Genomic DNA, 19,838 nt, shown 5'->3' with positions numbered 1-19,838 from the left:
CTTCTTGAACAATAACTAAATAATAGAGGCCAATATAAAAGGAATCGAACTCAATCTACAAGCAAGGTTCCACAATTCAATTAGCCATTTAATACCAACACTCTAATGCCTTCTTATCAGTTCAATGGATTGGTATAAGCACCGATTGGAAATCTGATCAAACTCAGCCATGTAGCAAATGAGTAGACAAAATCAGTATTGAGATTTCCCAAAATCCTCCATTCAAACCCTCATCATCTTGTTATAGAAACCCTCAGCTCCAAGAAATCAGCAACAAATCTATTGGGTTTCATTTGTGAATATACAGATGCATCATTAATAGATAAGAATAAAAATCACAATCTAAATATGAAGCTCCATATGACCATTTTATTCAGGGACAGTTCCATCACTGCCATCAAAAACCCGGCCACACAATTAGCTTGCTTTTCCATTGTTAGACTCGTCAAGTTGTGTACCACAACCATAAAAGGAAAGGTCTTTATAATATTCCACTACAAGAAAACTAACTTGACCGATTCTAGATCAATTTGAAATGGCCAAGATCTCTGCAGATATTTGGACTGGCAACCAACCTAGCTTGAAAGCAGGTTGCACAAAGCCATAAAAAATAAGCTATCATAAATAGAGTTATTACATGCACAAGGTGCTTAAAACCCTCCGCCTCACATCCCTTTACAAGGAGGATGCACAAATTGCAATATTATTTTATTGTGAATTACACCAGGGAATTCCTAGTATGATGAACTTGATTTCTACATCTTACCAGCACATATTCTACAACAGAGACACTGAACTTGCTTGCTACAAACTTACCAGCACATAATCTGCAATTGACACACTGAGATCTTGAAGAATTCCCCCAGAGCTCTTGATAGTGAAGTGCTTTGAAAGTTTGAAGTTTGAACATTAGCCACCATATCATGTGATTCTTGATTATTATTTGAATGGTTAGAACTGTCAAATAATATTCCTTTGAGGTCCCAATTGCATTAGAAGGAAGTCCAACTAAAGCATACCGCTGAATATCTAAAGTCATAACGGTAGATACAATGTACAAGCATCATAGAGCAACTCAATATAAATACAATGAGCAAAGGAACCCCCTCTTCTGAAGAACCACAACATCTCTTCCATGAATAAGCAGCCATGAAATATGTAAAAATAAAAACCATAACCATCCCTGTTAAACTGATTCTGGCAATGCTTCAGAGGAAGCTACAGTTTGCTCATGATGATCAGAATGATATCTGGAGCTACCCTATTCACATTTCCCCAAAACCTGCACAGTTGACGTGAAATCCTTCATAACCCACGGATGCCTTGCAATAGCCTCTAAGCTCATCCTTTTCTTCGGATCTGTGAAATCCAATAGTGACAGCTTGATTATTATGGTGAATTTCAAAATTTGCAGCAATGCAACTCTTAAAATTAAAATCTGCTCTGTAAAACATTCAATTGAGAAAAGTCACTTACCCTTGCAAAGAAGACCTTCGAGTAAGTTTGCAAGTGCTGGATTCATATCCTCTAGAAGTACAAGTGGATCATGAACAATCTAAGCCACCATCAGTAACAAAAAAATAAGTATTTCCCTCCATCCGGCCTGTTTGAAAAGTCAAAAGTAGCAGAGATTCATTTACCTTGTCATATGTACCTTGCAAGGAGTCACCAATGAAGGGATAAGAACCTAACACCATGCAGTATAGTGTCACACCGAATGCCCACACATCAGCAATTTTACCATGATATGTCAAGCCTATTGAAAACAGGCAACAAAAATTGTCAGGCCTATTTTGACAACTGAAGTATCTGTCCTTTAACATGTGACTCTTTCTTCCTTTCCTTTGGTCTTTCATTTCATTGAAAAAGCTTTTATTTACAAGAGAACAAGCATGAACTGAAAATATAATATATGTCGAGTATAAGAATGTAATCTGACAACAAACAAGATGGACAATATATCATCGAAGATATGAATACAGTACAAATTAGCAGCAATGATTGTCCAAATCTTGAGCAGACGATATTTGTACAACTAGCAAAGTTTCAAGCACTCTACCTAGGCAACATTCTGGTGCAGTAAAAACAGGAGTACCAGGAGACCTTCGAAGCTCATCATTGCTACCCTGTATACATCCAAAGGAACATTGGATTTTGTAAAACATTTCCTCCCAGTAATTGAATCCTCATTGTCCAACGTTAACATTTAATAAAAAATACTCACCTAACAATAGTCAACAATAGGCATTTGTAATTGTCTATAACTATGACATGGTGCAGTTTGAGAGGTCATGTTTAGAACACATTCACTATCAGAAAGGAAGGTACACTCAGAGAGCAACTTTCTTAGCTCAAACATCCTGCTAACACTGAAGTCAAAAATCTTAACTGTTCCATCGCTGCCAACCAGAAGTTTTTTTGGTTTGATATCTCCATGAAAGATATTCTGCACAGTAATTTTCAGGTTCCCAACTAAGAAAGTGGATGGAGGCAAGTCCAACTTTAACACAATAAAAAGAAGATAAGTTTCAATATTAAGCTATTTTATTTTTCCAACAATAGAGAGAATGATTGTTATTCTCCTTCAAATTGTTTTAGTGAAAACAAGGTATGCAATATGTAAATATTTCAAAATTTGGTAACAAAAAAATGGCAGAATCAAAGCTTGAATAAAACCTTTTATGATTTATCCAATGAAATGAAGGAAAAAAAAGTACAAGATATTGAAAATAATAGTAATAGATTCTGAATTAGTTCTAATACATTCAATAATCTTGACAAAAGCTTGAAAAAACTTCAATGAGCAGTGCTCTTTATATGTTTCTCCCAATACAAAATTATCATTCCCTGTTCAACAAAGGTAGTGAAACGATCCCTAAGCCTGTGAATGCATTGGACCGCTGATAAGTACAATTCTTAACTTTAGAGAAGTATGAGTGAAAATTGTGACATGAGTGAGAAAGGATTTTTCTCTTCTGGAATTGGAAACAATAAATCTTACCCAATATACTATATCTTCTTCAAGTTCTTGAAGTTTTTTGGGTTGTTAGTTGTCAAGTCTCTATATGGCACAAGGTTACCACAATGTCCTCTGTGTAACCAAGAATTCCTTTCAATTTTCCCTCAGATTCCTCCCTATAAAATGAAATGTACCATATATAGTTAAAATGAAATACACAACCTCGAAACTTATTCCTGACAGAGATTGTATATATCCTCTTCCCTTCCTCTTCTTAGGGGGTAACTGAGACTACTTACTTAATGGCCACCTTGATCTCGTCATAAGTGGCAGACTTCTCAAGTCTAATAGTCAAATCAACAACTGAAACATCTGGTGTGGGTACTTGGAAGGCCATTCCAGTCAACTTTCCATTGAGAGCTGGTAGAACCTTGCCAACAACCTTCAAAAATACAATCACAATTAGTAGCTGTGAGAACATAAAAGGTGATGCTGGTGGGGATTCATATTAACAAAATTAGAAGAAAAATATGCAGAACCCAACTAGATTACAGAGAATTAACCAATTGCAAGTACACAGTTAATGTTTCTCCAAAGAAATCCAATAAACAAATAAAACCTAATCACCCTAAGCATGGGACAATATGATAAAATGCGAAAATTAGGTAAGAAATAAAAAATATTAAATTCAAATGGGATCCAATGTCAAGCAACTGTGTTGTTGCGCCTACTATAAAGAAGTGGTACTTCCCATTTGCTCTCCTAACAGTCACCTAACTGTCAAGGGTAACCATAAGGATGAACAAACACCAGTGGAAAATAGAAACAGACAAGCTTAACAAAGTGGGCTTTACAAAGAGATAATTTGGATGTAAAGATAGGAAAATCATGAGCCCTAGGTTTCGAACAACAGTGCACTTTCATGACTGCGTGAAAGTAATGGTAACAAGCTGTATTTTGTCACTTGACACGATAAGGTGGTAGTATAATGGTAACAAGCTGTATTTTGTCACTTGACACAGTAAGGTGGTAGTCTCACTGTTTGTTGCTCAGGTAAGACCCTGGTCATACTAAGTTTTGTTCAGGTAAGGTGCTGATCATAACTTCCCATGAAGAGAAGACATTTCAGACATTTCAGGTTTCTCAAGGCTATCTTGAAGCAGCCGAGGTAATTTTTATACATGAAAAGAATGACCGAAAGAATTGTCTGAGAAGTAAATCAATAAAACTAACCTTATAAAGTGCTTAATGTGAATGATAATCACTAGAATAAAAGATTTACTGATGTTTTTAAATATGTTTAATCATCATTCATAATTTGTTGCTTCTTACCTTAGCTGCTCGTGTACTGCTAGGAATAATGTTAAAACCAGCTCCTTTGTCACCTCGCCAGTCCTTGTTTGATGGTCCATCAACTATCTTCTGTGTTGCTGTTTACATACAAAAACATGAGTCAATGCAACTTGCAAACGCCTTGTATCAATAAAATTCAAGGGCATAATACTAGTTCATAGTAAGTGTACCTGTGATGGAATGGACAGTTGTCATGAGACCTTCAACAATGCCAAACTTGTCATTGATTACCTATGAGAGAAAACAGAGTGTTTTTGTTCTCTTTTAACATATAGTTCCTCCCCAGCAATATGTAATTTTTCTCATATAAAGATACCTATACAATGAAAACTGTGATAATTTAGTAAAAATATCATTGCAAACCTTAGCCAAGGGAGCCAAGCAGTTAGTAGTACAACTTGCATTTGAAGCAATGTTGAAATCAGATTTGTATTGCTGCTCATTAACCCCAACAACAAACATAGGTGCATCCTTGCTTGGAGCTGAGATAACAACTTTTTTAGCACCTGCCTATTAGAAATCAACAAATTTTTTTTATTATATGGAGTTCAAATTGTAATTTCCATTGTTGCACTTTATACCGTTTGAAATTTACAAAATTAAATATGTTAATAGCCTTTCAAATATTTTTGCATGCACCACAAAAAAATCATAGAATAGATTGTTCTCCAAAGAAACTGAAAACAAACATGTTATTTTTTAATCACCTCGTCAATTTCGAATAGTCACAACTATGGAGCAATTTTAAGGTAACCTTTCATGAGGTGACTGCTCAATTTGAAAGAAGTTTCAACTTAGAATAGGGTTGGTTATGTCGATATCAGTCAACAGTGTCAATTTTATAAATTGAGAAAGAGCCAAAGCGGACATGCTATTGCCAAATCTCCTTGCTCATGTAGGGAGGGAGCGGTATTACTGATAAATGATATTTGAGGTAACTAAGGAGTTGTCACATGTAGGGAGGGAGCGGTATTACATGTGACAACTCCTTAGTTACCTCAAATATCATTTATCAACTTTTAGGTACATTGTATTTTTAATTAGTAGCATGTCGGATAAACTTTGAAGGAAAAAATCAATTATAATTGAATTGTGGAATGGTAATATTCAAACCTTCAAGTGAGCAACTGTTTTCTCTTTGTCGGTGAAGACACCTGTGGATTCAACCACATACTCTGCGCTGACCTCGCCCCATGGTATTTCCTCAGGATTTCTACAGTTTTCAAACCAAAATGTGAATAGTTAGACAAATGGGAACAAATAGACAATGTCAGCACTTACACTTTGTTCATGCCTAAGCTCAAGCAATAATTGACCTAAGAAACTCTCATTGATCTCCATAAACAAGTGTTTTACCTGAAACCGAATACAACAACAGATTTTTCTCCAAAGAGTAAAGTTTTCGAGTCTTTGACCTTGACTTCATGATGCTTCCACTGTCTGTGGACACTGTCATACTTGAACATATAATTCTAAACAGAGGCACAGAAATTACTGCAGAGATCTTGAGTGGGCAAAATATGGTAGAAGAAAGCTATCAAACGAGTTAATAAAATCTTCCTGTTTCAGTTTGTCCGTAAAACATAAATGCTGTTGGGAATAAATCGAAGAACAAAAAATGCAAAACGAAGAACAATCTTCAGGTAGACGATCCAAAATTCATCAGGAGAATGATGTGCAGATATGCCTAAATTTCAATGAAGAATTCCTCCTAGATAGATAAATAAGGAAGAAGAGAAAAATTGCTCATTTAAAAGGACTTTAGCAAAGAATAATGTATATATTACACAAGCGGACTTTGCCAAAGAATAATGTATTCATTATGCAAATGAACTCAAATATTCTTGAAAGATACCGTCGAGGAAAATTTTAAGGATGGAAAATTTTCTTGAAGTTTAAAAACATTGGCGAATCTCACTAATCCCTAATATGCAAACTATGAATTTTTTAATGATATATTTGCAAAATTATTCAAATTTATAATGATTTTATATATGGTCTCTATGTAATGTTGGCGATTTTTAAGGTAAAATAAATTTATATTATAAAATTTGGGCGAATCATCTTTTATAAAAATTGGAAATTGGCGAATCGTTTTTTGGAAAAATCATGGAAAATTAGCCCACTGGGCGAACATTAGCCCCTAAAATTTTCCATGGATACCGTATATAATGATCGAGCAGGATTTCAAGAGAGCAAATCAAGCCTTGATAACATTTCTGGCTTAACAGAGTGGGCTTTACAAAGAGATAATTTGGATGTAAAGATAGGAAAATCATGAGCCCTAGGTTTCGAACTACAGTGCACTTTCATGACTGCGTGAAAGTAATGGTAACAAGCTGTATTTTGTCAGTTGACATGGTAACGTGGTAGTCTCACTATTTGTTGCTCAGGTAAGACCCTGGTCATACTAAGTTTTGTTCAGGTAAGGTCCTGATCATAACTTCCCATGAAGAGAAGACATTTCAGACATTTCAGGTTTCTCAGGGCTATCTTGAAGCAACTGAGGTAATTTTTTTACTTGAGACATGCTATTGCCAAATCTCCTTGCTCATGTAGGGAGGGAGCGGTATTACATGTGACAACTCCTTAGTTACCTCAAATATCATTTATCAACTTTTAGGTACATTGTATTTTTAATTAGTAGCATGTCGAATAAACTTTGAAGGAAAAAATCAATTATAATTGAATTGTGGAATGGTAATATTCAAACCTTCAAGTGAGCAACTGCTTTCTCTTTATCGGTGAAGACACCTGTAGATTCAACCACATACTCTGCGTCGACCTCGCCCCATGGTATTTCCTCAGGATTTCTACAGTTTTCAAACCAAAATGTGAACAGTTAGACAAATGGGAACAAATAGACAATGTCAGCGCTCACACTCTATTCATGCCTAAGCTCAAGTAGTAACTGACCTACGAAACTCTCATTGATCTCCATAAACAAGTGTTTTACCTCAAACCAAATATAGCAACAGATGTTTCTCCAAAGAGTAAAGTTTTCGAGTCTTTGACCTTGACTTCATGATGCTTCCATTGTCCGTGGACACTATCATACTTGAACATATAATTCTGAAAAATAACAGAGGCATAGAAATTACTACAGAGATCTTGAGTGGGAAAAATATGGTAGAAGAAAGCTATCAAACGAGTTAATAAAATCTTCATGTTTCAGTTTGTCCGTAAAACATAAATGCTGTTGGTTATCTTAGAATGAGAAAACCTTGGAAGAGATAAACAGGTTTTATTTACCCTTTTATTAGATTGCGAGTCCCATAACTGTACAACAAAATTATTCAACCCAATGGCAATTTGCGTCCCATCGAGTGCCCAACTAACGCTGGTAACGGGACCCTCTTCTTCATCTGCAATCAGAAGCTCAGATATAGAGCTATCAGAAGCATGCCACAAGTATACAGTGTTGTTCAGGGCTATGGACAAAACATTGGTGGAACTCCAATCCAATAGATTCAAGTAATAATCATCCAGAAGGTCGTGCGCATCCAGGGTTCTATCTGCAGACTGCAATCAACATGGATAAGTTAAATTACTAGGTGAAAAAAAAGGGACAAAGGACAATGGTCCTCAGATAGGCATATCCAGTGTACTAATAACAAAAACCCCAAATACTATGTAGTTTATGTGGTGTCCGAAGAGTATATCAATGGTTAAAAAAAAAATGTTATCATGGATTTGTTTGCAAAGGGGTACTTTTCCTGTACTGAAATGATTTCTAACATCATTCTGTTATAAAAAAAATTAAGAAATTGGAATGGGTGTGGTAGCGATTTCAGCGTTACAAATGAAAAAGAAAAAAATCTGTGTAGCACATTCCTCCATATGGGATAATGCTGCAATTGAAAATAGGATCAAGGGCTTTGATTCAATAACGAGTAAACATCAATGGTATTCAAGATTTGATTATGGAATATCTAGTGAAAATGACTGTAAAAAAATATGAAATCTAGGCCTACCTGAGCAATATATCTGCGTGCTCTTCTAGAAATAGGGAAATTAGCTAGCACATTTTCTTGTGAAGCCTGGGAAACAGTCGATGATTTTCCATTGAAAGAAAGAATTCTGTAATTGTTGTCCGCAGCACGGGCATTCTTCAATAAAGTGGCTGCCATCTCCTTCTTGTATGCTTTTTTGGAAGGGGAGGGGGAAGGGGAGAGGACATGGGTATCGTCACTGTCCTTTTGCTTCTACATGATCATGAATCTAACTACCTCCAAATCGATGGATCCTCTTGCCGAGATAAATCTGTCGCTCTGTGATGGCAAAAACAATAAAACCAAATCCTGATTCACACTTCCAACTGAACGTACCAAAAAAGGGTATCCACTTAAAAAAATTTCGATGGTTGAGCAGAGAGGTTGATAACCTGTTGCTCCATAGCCACATTTCACTGTAATAAACCCAATTGAGGGAATGACATGTTTGCAACATATAAATTATCTGTAAAAACAAGGAGAGAATGCATACACTGTGTTTATTCATTGAAGCACCCTGTGTTTGCAGAGGACAGAGACATCGCTCCCCTGTGGAAAAATTTCCTCTGATCGTTGCTGGTGGTCTGAGTGGCATCTGTTTCTTTTCATATGTATTTTTGCGCGCTGCCAGGGTCGATGTGGTGTTCTGCTTGCGAGGAAACAATATCGAGGCTTCGATGTGTTCCGTGGCAAAGGCATCTTGCCGCTGCTATTGAGCAGACTCTTTGGTCCTTGAAAATTCATGAACCGTTTCAGTTTCATGAACCGTTTCAGTTTTGGATCAACGATCAAACTTTGTTCAATCGTCTAACACCACAAATCCACGGTTAACAATAGGACACGGTGATGGCTGGGGTAATTCATTTCAAAGGGAAACGCCTTACGGCGTAATAATCATAAGTGGGAAAAAATTTAAACCATGTTAAGAAGGTTTAACAAAATATGCTTAAGCTTACAAAAGATGATGATGATTTTATGATTTAGAGGGAATTAATTAAACAAATAGTTTATATAATTCATTCTCTTTATAGATGATCACTTCAGAAGCTTATAGGAATAAATTGAAAAACAATTACTCCTACCTAGTTATCTTTGTAAAACATAAGAATATGGAGAAAAGACCGTGAAATAAAACTGGAAAAACTTACAGTAAAAACGAAACTGTATGAATTAGAATTCAGAATCCTTTTCTTTTGTATTAATGATTCAGAAAAGTCAAGTACATTTAATGCCTAGAAATGCTTCTTCAAGGGTGAAACCCTTAATAACTCATGAAAGAGAGTTATTTATACAATCTTAGAACTGAGAAAATATCTTAAACTATTTTACAAAAATAGATAAATACAAAATCAGGAATATAAACTGATAGTCAATCTGTCACTATTTTGGTGCTGAGCTGTTGATGACTGTTGCCGGAAAAACTAAGAATTGTTGAACTAGTGATGACTGTTGCTGGAAAAACTGAGAACTGTTGAGCTGGTGATGATTGTTCCTGAAAATACTGAATGTTGTTTGATCACCCTTTTAGTCAAGTAAATCAGTTAATTCTTCCCAGTGTTTCTTATCCAGGATAGTAACTTAGTTACCCTTCTATAAACTTCATCCATCTCTGTATATTTATTAAAAGGTTTTTTTACTGGAAATATATGTCTGATTTCATTCAAGATCAAGAAGGTGTCCCTGAGTGCATTCAACACAACCCTTGGTGTTGTTGCACCTCTTATGTTTTAAACTGAAGCTGCATTGGTGCCGAACTTTGTAAGCTTTCGAACATAATCTTCAATAGGCATTAATTTGTTGTTTATCACAAGCATAGAGGGAAAACCCTTGCTGGTCAAGGGTTCTAACCTGCCGAGAAATCGTTGAACTATGGTATTCACACTGTTGCACTTTTCCTCCAACCGAAGGATGAGGTTTTTCTTGGTAATGATCTTATTTACTTCCATTATAGTTGTTGTCCTATCATTTATACCTAATTCTTCAAGCTCATAGCTGTCTTTAAGAAGCAATTTCTAGCAACAGCTTCCGGAGCTTTCTCTAACAGGGCTTTTTGATCAAATATTATCTTGATATAGGGCCAGATATCCTTGATTGATTCAGTAATTTCTTCCCACAAAATCTCCCTTGCCAAACCCAATTTGTTTCCAAGGTAAGATTCTTTGAGTTCCCTCTACAATGCTTCAATCTGACCTTTTTCCCTCTAGAGCTCAGGTGCATGTGAACTGTCTGCAACTGCTTTCATATGTTGTAGCTCTTTCAGTTCATTTTGCAACTTCTTGATTTCTCCTGTCTGAATAGACAGGTTCTGAACAGCTTCAGCAAGCTGTTCAACTCCTTCTGTTGTACCTGTAGTTGATGTTGTGGCTGAAGCAGAAACTCTGGTTACAGGGATTGCTACAAGGGGAACTACATCCATTGGAGTTTGGGCTCTTTTGACAACTTCTTCTTTCTCCTTGACCAGTTTCTCCATTTTCTCCTCCATCTGTTTTATTTGCAGATTTTGTTCCATGATAAGCTTCATCATGTCAGATTTCTGAGTTTCGGTTTCTTCAATCTCTTTAGCCATCGGGTCCTCAGAAGCTGGCAATTTGAGTTGCTTCTTTAATGCTGCAAGCTTAGCATTTTTCTTCTTAATAAGTTCTTCTGCAGCATTTATATTGGAGGGATCATATCCCATCTTCAGCACCAGATCTTCCAAAGATTTGATCTTGGTGTCTTTTGCCAATGAGGAGACTTTCTCCAACTTGAGCTGTGACTGTGTATTTGCTAAGGTAACCTGCAACTTTGACAAACTCATGGCAGTGTTAGTCAAAGTGGAAGAAATCATCTGACCAGTTTGTTTGTGCATCTCAATTTGATCAATTGGATGCACATCTTTTACATTAAACTCAAAAGAGGTCTGCTTCTGATAATGTGCAGAAGTCCTGGGGTGTGGAATTTGAGCTTGCAGGAAAGCCATCTGCATCTTTCCCTTCTCAGAGTCAAAGACTGAAAGAAGTTTGTCTTGAGAGCTGGAGGAATGTTTTTAGAATTGGGTATAGGTGTTCAATTTCAATTCTTCATTCTTCTTTTTAATCTCACTGAAGACATGAAAGATGTCCTCCTCCTTGTCCTTTTGAATGCTTCCACTGGTCTGAATTACCTGCTGTTCCTGAGAAGCAGTGGAATGAGTTGGGTACTGGGTAGACTATCCACCAGACTGTTTATAGAGCAAATTCTCTCCAAGTCCATCAAATGTTGTTTTCTGAGACTCATTTGTTGCACCAACAATCACAGAGATCCTAGGTCTCTTCTTTCTATGCACAATCCTAGAGCCATGGCTTGATGCTTCAGTTGTAGGGGATCACTGTTCTTCCCTTCCTCGTTTAGATGTCTTTTCCTGTGCAAGTGGAGTTTGTACATTTGAAGTAGAAACTGCCCGCTCTTCAGCTTCTTGAAGGGTGTTCTCTTTCCATTCCAACTGATTTTTGTACTTCTCTTTTCAGGTCTGGCTATGTGGTGATATGCAGTGAACTTATTTTCAACCCTGAGTTTAGAAATCACTCCCATTGGGTCATAAGACCAAGTGAAACTGAGACCAAACTTCATTTCCTTTAATAACCTGTCTGCTTCTTCTCCTGCTGCTCTAGTGTTGCAGATGAATGGACCGACTTGGCTTTTAGCTTGAATTGTGATTTCTTCTTTACAGCCACAAAGTGTACTTCATCTACATTTAACCTCTGCCTAATATATTCCAATGCAAATATTCTGAAGGGGAGGTACTTGGGAAGTTTGTAGGGTGGAAGCTCACAACCATAAACCTGATTTCTGTATAGTTTTGGTAAAGATACCAATCTCCTGTTGTGGCTTGATCAACTAGCTACAACGCTTTCAAAATTTCATCACTGATTCTTGGTACTGGAGTGCTGCTCATAAGACTAATAGCTGGATGAATAAACAATTCTATGAATTGTTTATATGTAAATTATTCTTTCTCCTTCATTCCCATTGAAGTCCAAAAGATCATTGATTGTTGGTTGCCTTCCTCATCTAGCTTCTATAAGGTGAATGGAAATTTGTCTCCCTGAAAATATATAAAAAGGTATACAAGTATTGAAGCATCCTTGAATACTTCTTCAATGTTAAACTGGACAAATTTCTCATGTATGGTTTCAGCTAGGAATTGGCTAAAGTTATAGAGAACAGTGTGTTTAGAATCAACAGAAAATATTGATAAGAAACCTAGGATGGCTTCACTAACATATTGATCAGAATTGTAACCAAGCAGATAGGACAAAATAGTGGTGATTTGCTTGGTTCTGTCAGGGAAAATGGATGAATCATAGGGAGGGTTTCTTTTAGGCAGAGGACTATCTATAGCTAGGAAAAGTTCAAGAGTCTGGGATCTTTTAGTAAAATCTAGCTTTTGATAAGCTTCTATCATGCTTTCATGAGAAAAAAGATGGGTTGGTGTAATAGTTGGGGCTTGCAACATCTTTTCAATGGACTCAACATTGATGAAACAAAGGATTTCTCCTATCGGTGAAATGGTTGCTCTTTGAGTGGGATCATAGGATTCATGGCATTTCTTGAGAAATTCAGGTGCTTTGTGTATTTGAGGGAAAATGTAGTGGGGAATGTGGGAGTCCCAAAGTCCTATTTCATCTATCTGATCAATTAATTGGTCCTCCATCCAACAGTAAATTTCATATAAATCAAATTGAGAGGAAGGCTCAATGATTTTACAATCTCTGTTGACCAGGGGAGTATGATGGAAGTCAAATTGTGGATGAATGAGAGGATTTGGGATTTTAGCAATTTCTTTTCCCTTATGAGGCATCTTGTTAAGTGAATTATAGGTTGAAAATGATAGGAATGGAAGAAATCGGTCTGAAACACAATGATAACAGAAAAATAGTATCATTGAAAGTAGATTGGTGGACCTGGATGTCAGCTTGGTTCCAAACAGAATGACGAAGTCGGTTGAATGATGTAGCAAAATCTGATACTGTAAGCACGAAATCTCCAGTGATGAATTGAGTTCCAGAATTATACTGTGTAACGGTTTTCATGAAGGAACATGGCTTATAATGAACAAAAATGGAGCGGGGCTGTTTAATGAATGGCTAAATCCTCATTAATTATCCAATGGGACTGATAAACGGGTCTATGGGGCATAAAGTCGCGAGAGCTGTGAATTAAATGAATAACGGTTAGGTGATAGCTGATTGGGCAGAAGAAGTGACATGGAGCGGATGTGGATAGTGACGTTGGGGCGACGGTAAATGGTCAAATGTAAACCGTGTTCGGGAGCAACTTCAGGTGGTAAGTTGTTTCGAGATTTTAAGTCTCAAAAGAATAGAATGAGGGGAAAGTAGTTTAAGATGGCGGTTTCCAAAAATGCCCACTTCGGATCACCCCCGTCGATAAAGTTTGGATGACAAATGAGGGTCGAGGAGCAATGTGGGCCATCAGATCTCGGGGAGTGTACGAGATGTAAGGTAAGATGAATGGGTTTTAACAACGGAGGCGGAAAGTCATGGTGGGGTCAAGATTTATGGCAGATATGACAATTGTGGGTTGTGGGCGAATGAATGGATGTAGTTAGAATATTTACATAATTACATTGATAATTAGGATTTATGGTTAATTAAAACCCATACCATATGCACATCTTTGCAATGTTATAACTTAGGATAAAATCCTTTCATGCTCCAATTATATCTCATATGTCTACCTACCCTTTACTCTCCTAACATTTTCACTTATTTCTCTGAGTGCATTTAGACTAGCAACTCAATATTTCCTTTTAATGACTAATCTACTTCTATCCCTTATTTCCTCCATTGGCTCAGATTAAACTGTTGAGCCAATTTTATTTGCTACCTATTGACAAATAATTTAAATAAAATCCAATTATGATTAAACTGTACAATTGGATTGTATAAACTGTGTGGCATTTAAACAATCTGCTCACAACTTTTATTTGCAAAACTAAACTAGACTAAGATTAGTGGCATTTGGATTTGCAAAACTTTCAGAGTTTATTATTTTTTCTTTTCTTTCTAACCTAACATTTTATTTTTGCCTTCATTTTATAGGGCATCTATTCTAACATTTTATTTCATATGGACTTGTTCATTAAATATCCCTAACATTTGTATTTAGTATATATTTTTTTTGTCCATATCCTAACTTAACATTTTCTAAAATATATTTTCATTTTTTGACTAATGGATACTAACTTACCAAACCCAAAAAAATTCTACAACACAAAGAACAAAGGAAAGTGGGAAAATAAGCGAGCAATACCTCAGGGTACATGTAATAAAGAGAATGCAATGCCATCTAGGGAGTTCAATGCATCTGATAGAGGACAGGGGCTTTGATTTGAGGAGAAGAATAAGAATGAAGGTTGGAAACCTTTGCGGTGTTGGACTTGTGGAGGAGAGCATTGTAGGAGTGATTATCCATAACATTAGGGTGGCAGACTATAGATTTACAGTGCCCAGGAGGCGCAAATGGTTGGGGATGTTGGACAAAGTGTTCCTAGGATCTATGCATCAATGGATAATGGGAAAGAAGTTCACCATGCGTCTATTATCAAGATGGATGGTAAGATTTTGTATCAATTTGTTTCTATTTTGATATACCCTAGATCTAATTAGTTATGTTAATCATGACTTGGTGGATAAGTGTGGTTTGAATAAAGAAGTACATGCAAATTGTTGGTTAGCGCAGTTGGCTACAGGTACAAAGAAGCAAGTTCATCATTGGGTAAGAGCTTGTGCATTTAAGTTGAATGGTAACACCAACACATTTGAATGTATTGTCGTTGGGATCATACAATATGTTGTTGGGTATGGACTGGTTGTATCTTCATAGGACCAAGGTGGACTGTTATGGCAAGGCTATTGAGTGCTTGGATGACAATGGGGAACAAGGAGTCTTGCAGGGTAATAAGAAAGCAACATGAGTGAGAATGGTGACAACTATGTAGGTCAAGCGTAGTCGCAGGAAAGGGCGTGTGTTATTTGTAGTGCATATTTCTAGTGACAAAGTTAAGGGAGTTGAGGATGTAGATGTTTTAAGCAGGTACCAAGTTCTACAAAAATTTCAAGATGTATTTCTCACAGACATTTTAGAGTTGACACCTCAGAGGGAAGTAGACTTTTCTATTGAGTTGGTACCAGGGGAAACAAAAACAGCTAAGGCACCTTACAAGATTAGCACATCGTAGTTGGTAGAGTTGAAGTTGTAGTTGAAGGAAACATTTGACAAGGGATACATTAGGCCAAGTGTATCGCCTTGGGGTGCATCGGTATTGTTTGTAAAGAATAAGGATGGTACTCTTAGGTTATGCATTGATTACATGTAGTTGAACAAAGTGACCATCAAGAACAAGTATCCATTGCTGAGGATTGATGACTTGTTTGATCAGTTGAAGGGAGCAACAATGTTCTCAAAGATTGATCTGAGATCCGGATATCATTAGGTACACATTAAAGACGAGGACATCTGCAAGACCACTTTCTAGACCAGGTATGGGAATTGTGAGTTTTTGTAGTTCTATTCGGTTTGACTAATGCTCCAACTACTTTTATGTGCTTGATGAATAGTGTGTTGCATCCTTATTTGGACAAGTTTGTTATTGTGTTCATTGATGATATAATGGTATATTCTAAAAATGAAGAAGAGCATGTCAAACACTTAGTAGCAGTGTTGAGATTGTTGAGAGAGAATTAGAGTAATGCTCAACTCAACAAGTGCAATTTCTTTCAGATTGAAGTACATTACTTGGGACATGTGGTTTCTAAGGAAGGAATAACGGTGGACCCAGAAAAGGTAAGAGCTATCATGGAGTGGGCAACTCCTAGGAATGTGGATGAGGTGAGATCCTTCATGGGGTTAGCAGGATATTATGGGAGGTTCATCAGGAAATTCTTGCACATTACTTATGCTATCACATCATTGAAAATGAAAGGAAAGAGGTTTAAAAGGATAAAGGAATGTGCAACCATTTTTGAGCAGTTAAAGCAGTTGTTGACACATGATCCAATGTTAAAGATCACAAATTCAGACAAATAGTTTGTGGCATGTACAGATTCTTGCAAAAGAGGACTTGGTGGAGTTCTTATGTAGGAAGGACAAGTAATATGCTATGAATCACATAAAATAAATGAGCACAAGCAGAACTATCCGACACATGATCTTAAGTTGGCAGTGATCATTCATGCATTAAAGATGTGGAGGCACTATCTCCTTGACAAATGATTTGTATTGATGAGTGATCACAGTGGATTGCAGTATCTATTTTATCAATCGAATCTGAATTCCATGCAAGCGAGATGGTTGGCCATGATCAGTGAGTTTGATTTTGAGATCAGGTATATTAAAGGTAAAGAGAACAAGGTTGTAGATGCTCTTAGCAGGCGGTTACAGGTGAATCATATAGAAGCTATGAGTTCTTATGGTACATATTTACAGGCTTGGATCTTACATGCATGTCAATAGGATAACAGGTACATGGAGCTCATGCACATGTTACAACAGAGTACAGGTACATGCACAGGTACATGTACAATACAAGTGCAGGTACATGTACATGTACAAGTGCAGGTACATGTGCACAGGATGTAGATTATTATCTCACGGCAGATGGCTTGGTCAGATTTAGGGACAGGATATGTGTGCTAGATGACTTCGAGCTCAAGAAGCTTATCTTGAGAGAGCTTCATGTGAAACTATATTCAGCTCATCCAGGATATCAGAAGACATTAACAGTGGTGAAGAAGTTTTACTATTAGCCGAATTTAAAGAGAGACATGGCAAAGTTCGTGGCTAGGTGCTTGAATTGTCAACAAGTGAAGGAAAAGTTTAAGCATCTAGGTGGACTACTACAAGCAATTCCGATTCCAGAGTGGAAATGGGAGGTCATTTCCATGGAATTTATCACATGTTTTCCACGAACATATAGGCAGCATGATTCCATCGTGGTTGTGGTGGACAGGTTGAAAAAGGTAGCACACTTCATTCTAGTGAAGTCTACATACTTAGCGAATGACATACACAGGTCTTCATCAGAGATGTGGTGATATTTCATGGTGTTCCGTAGAAGAATGTGTCAGACAGGGATGCAAAGCTCACTTCCAAGTTTTGGAAGGAGTTTTTTGTAGGTTTAGGTACAAAGTTGGCCTTTAGTACAATTTATCATCCACATACAGATGGAAAAACAGAGAGGGTCAACAAGATATTAGAGGACATGTTGAGGATGTATGTGATGCATCAACATCAGAAGTGGGAAGAGTATCTTCCACTAGTAGAATTTTCTTACAAAAATGGCTATCAAGAAGCTCTGAGAACGAGTTCATTTGAGGCATTGTATGGGCAGAGTTGCAATACTCCCATCAGTTGGGGTGATCCAATTAACAAGGTGTTGATTGGACCAGACATGTTGGTGGAAATGGAACATGAAATGTCGGTAATCAAGAAGAATCTAAAAGAAACACAAGATAGGAAGAAGAGCTATGTAGATCAGAACAAGTTGTTTGAGAAGTTTCAGGTTGGCGATTAGGTGTACTTGTGTATCAAGCCAAAGAAGAGCTCCTTGTGGATTGGACCATGTGCCAAGATGGCATCCCGATTTTGTGTACCTTTCAAGATTCTTGAGAGGATTGGGCTAGTAGCCTATCGACTAGCATTGCCTCCGACAATGAAATTCCATGATGTTTTCCATGTGTCATTGATTAAGAAGTATGTTAAATATGTTGATCATGTGATTGACTGGTCTGTATTGCAGGTGGAGCCAGAAAGAGAACTCAAGTCAGAACCTCAATTCACTTTGCAGAGAAAGATGTTCATGATCCGGAAACAAGAAATCGAATAGGTTAAAGGGCAGTGGAAGCACTTTGGGCCCGATGAAACTACATGGGAGATGGTGGATCAGATGCATGCTATGTATCCTTCTCTATTCGTTGGTTGAGCGAACGTTTTCGTATATGTCTTTGGTATATGTTCGGTACATCATTTGGTATGATGTTTTGGTATATGTACATATGTATATGGATGTAAATACCACCATGAGATATGTTATAAAGATCCAATAAACTATATGGGTGTCATGTCATTATGATGTTATATTTGTCTTGTTGTCATGTTGGTTTGCTTCTCAACAGGTTGATCATTGTAAATACCACAATGAGCTAAGTTATAAAGCTCCATGGGCAGTATTTTTTGCTTACAACAATCTTGTGGTTGTAGGTGTCATTGAACATCGAGGACGGGGTTCCCCCAAGGAGGAGGTTCTGTAACAACCTTGGTTAAAAATCCCTCTAAAAGTTAATAAAGGAAAAATAATAACCATGGTCATGGGACACATATTCCAAGTTGAATGTTGGGAAAAAACATAGTGATGGAAATCACTTGTGATTAATTAATGGCTAAGGAAATTGTCAAACGAAATGACAAAGGATTTTGAAAGACATGAGGCATTTATTGGCATTTTATTTATGAAAATAATGGAAATTAGGAGAAAAGGGAGGTGAAAGGCCACAAGTTTCATGTGAGGAGGAAAATGAAGGAAAATAATGGAAGAGGAAGAAAATAGAGGCCTCATTGATTTAAAGGCTTATGAGGATCAATTGGTATCTTTTGTCAGTCAGTTTTGGAGCTCTCTCTCTATTCTCTCTCTCTCTCATACGCTTGGAAACATATAGTTTTCTTGGAGCACTCTTGGAGGAGTGTGTCATACTTGGAGTTTTGGAGCAAGAAGGAAAAGGAAGAGCAGGAAAGTGCAAGAGGACTTTGGGATCAATAACTACAAAAAGTTTTTATTACAGGTACCGAGTTGCATGTATGTTTTCCTCACTAATTTTTGCGTGCATGGCATATTCATGTGGTTTCTTGGTTATGATCTGTCATTGGCATGGAGGATTTCCTGGATTGACATTGGATTTTCCTAGCGTTTCCATTTCCTGGATAGGCATGGCGTTATGGGTTCCTTTCTTTTGTTTTCTAGTTAGTTCTCATGTTCCTTTGATTGTGGGTTGAGTTGCTAGTTCCTGGAAGCCTTGGTTGGACAAACGTTGTGGAAGCCCTGTAACAACTTGGGTTGAGTTACTAGTCCTGGAAGCCTTGGTTGGAAAAACAATCTGGAAGCCCTTGGTGGGTTGAGTTACTTGTTCTGGAAGCCCTGGTTGGACAAAAACTATGGAAGCCCAACAATAGATGTGGGTTGAGTTACTAGTCCTGGAAACCTTGGTTGGAACAAACGCTCTGGAGCCTTGAACAACTTGGGTAGAGACCAATCTGGTGATGGTTAGTGATGTCTGACCGTGAGGTGGAATCAATGGTTGAGGGTTGAGGTGGTTTCGACTCTGGAAGCCTTGGATGATTTTGATTGATTTGTTTTATGAGATCCCACTTTCATGCTTGGAATATGGCATGGGGGTGACTGGTTGAATTTTTTTTGGTTCAATCTAGTCTATGGTTAGGTGGTTCGTGGAAGTCCCATACCTGGTCGAATTATGAAATCATCAATAAGAGATCCATTTCTT

General features: G+C 37.2%; 1 protein-coding gene across 1 annotated transcript; it reads right to left on the bottom strand.

Annotated features, from left to right (window-relative positions):
• Positions 1-4,040: 4,040 nt before the first annotated feature.
• On the bottom strand, positions 4,041-8,575 carry LOC149254713 (uncharacterized). The gene is made up of 10 exons (XM_089454822.1): positions 8,287-8,575; positions 7,565-7,834; positions 7,269-7,384; positions 7,026-7,125; positions 5,669-5,784; positions 5,426-5,525; positions 4,676-4,822; positions 4,483-4,543; positions 4,292-4,389; positions 4,041-4,166 (listed from the first exon to the last, which is right to left on the bottom strand). The coding sequence occupies exons 1-10, from the start codon at positions 8,440-8,442 to the stop codon at positions 4,041-4,043; spliced, it is 1,290 nt and encodes a 429-aa protein (XP_089310948.1). The 5' UTR covers positions 8,443-8,575.
• Positions 8,576-19,838: the final 11,263 nt, after the last annotated feature.

This window comes from Pinus tabuliformis, chromosome 7, assembly GCF_031772625.1.
Source record: "Pinus tabuliformis cultivar Carrire ecotype Pingquan chromosome 7, CPIR1, whole genome shotgun sequence".
Lineage (NCBI taxonomy): Eukaryota > Viridiplantae > Streptophyta > Pinopsida > Pinales > Pinaceae > Pinus > Pinus tabuliformis.
The sequence above is the reverse complement of the archived record's forward strand: the minus strand, read 5'-3'. Positions and strand labels throughout refer to the sequence as shown.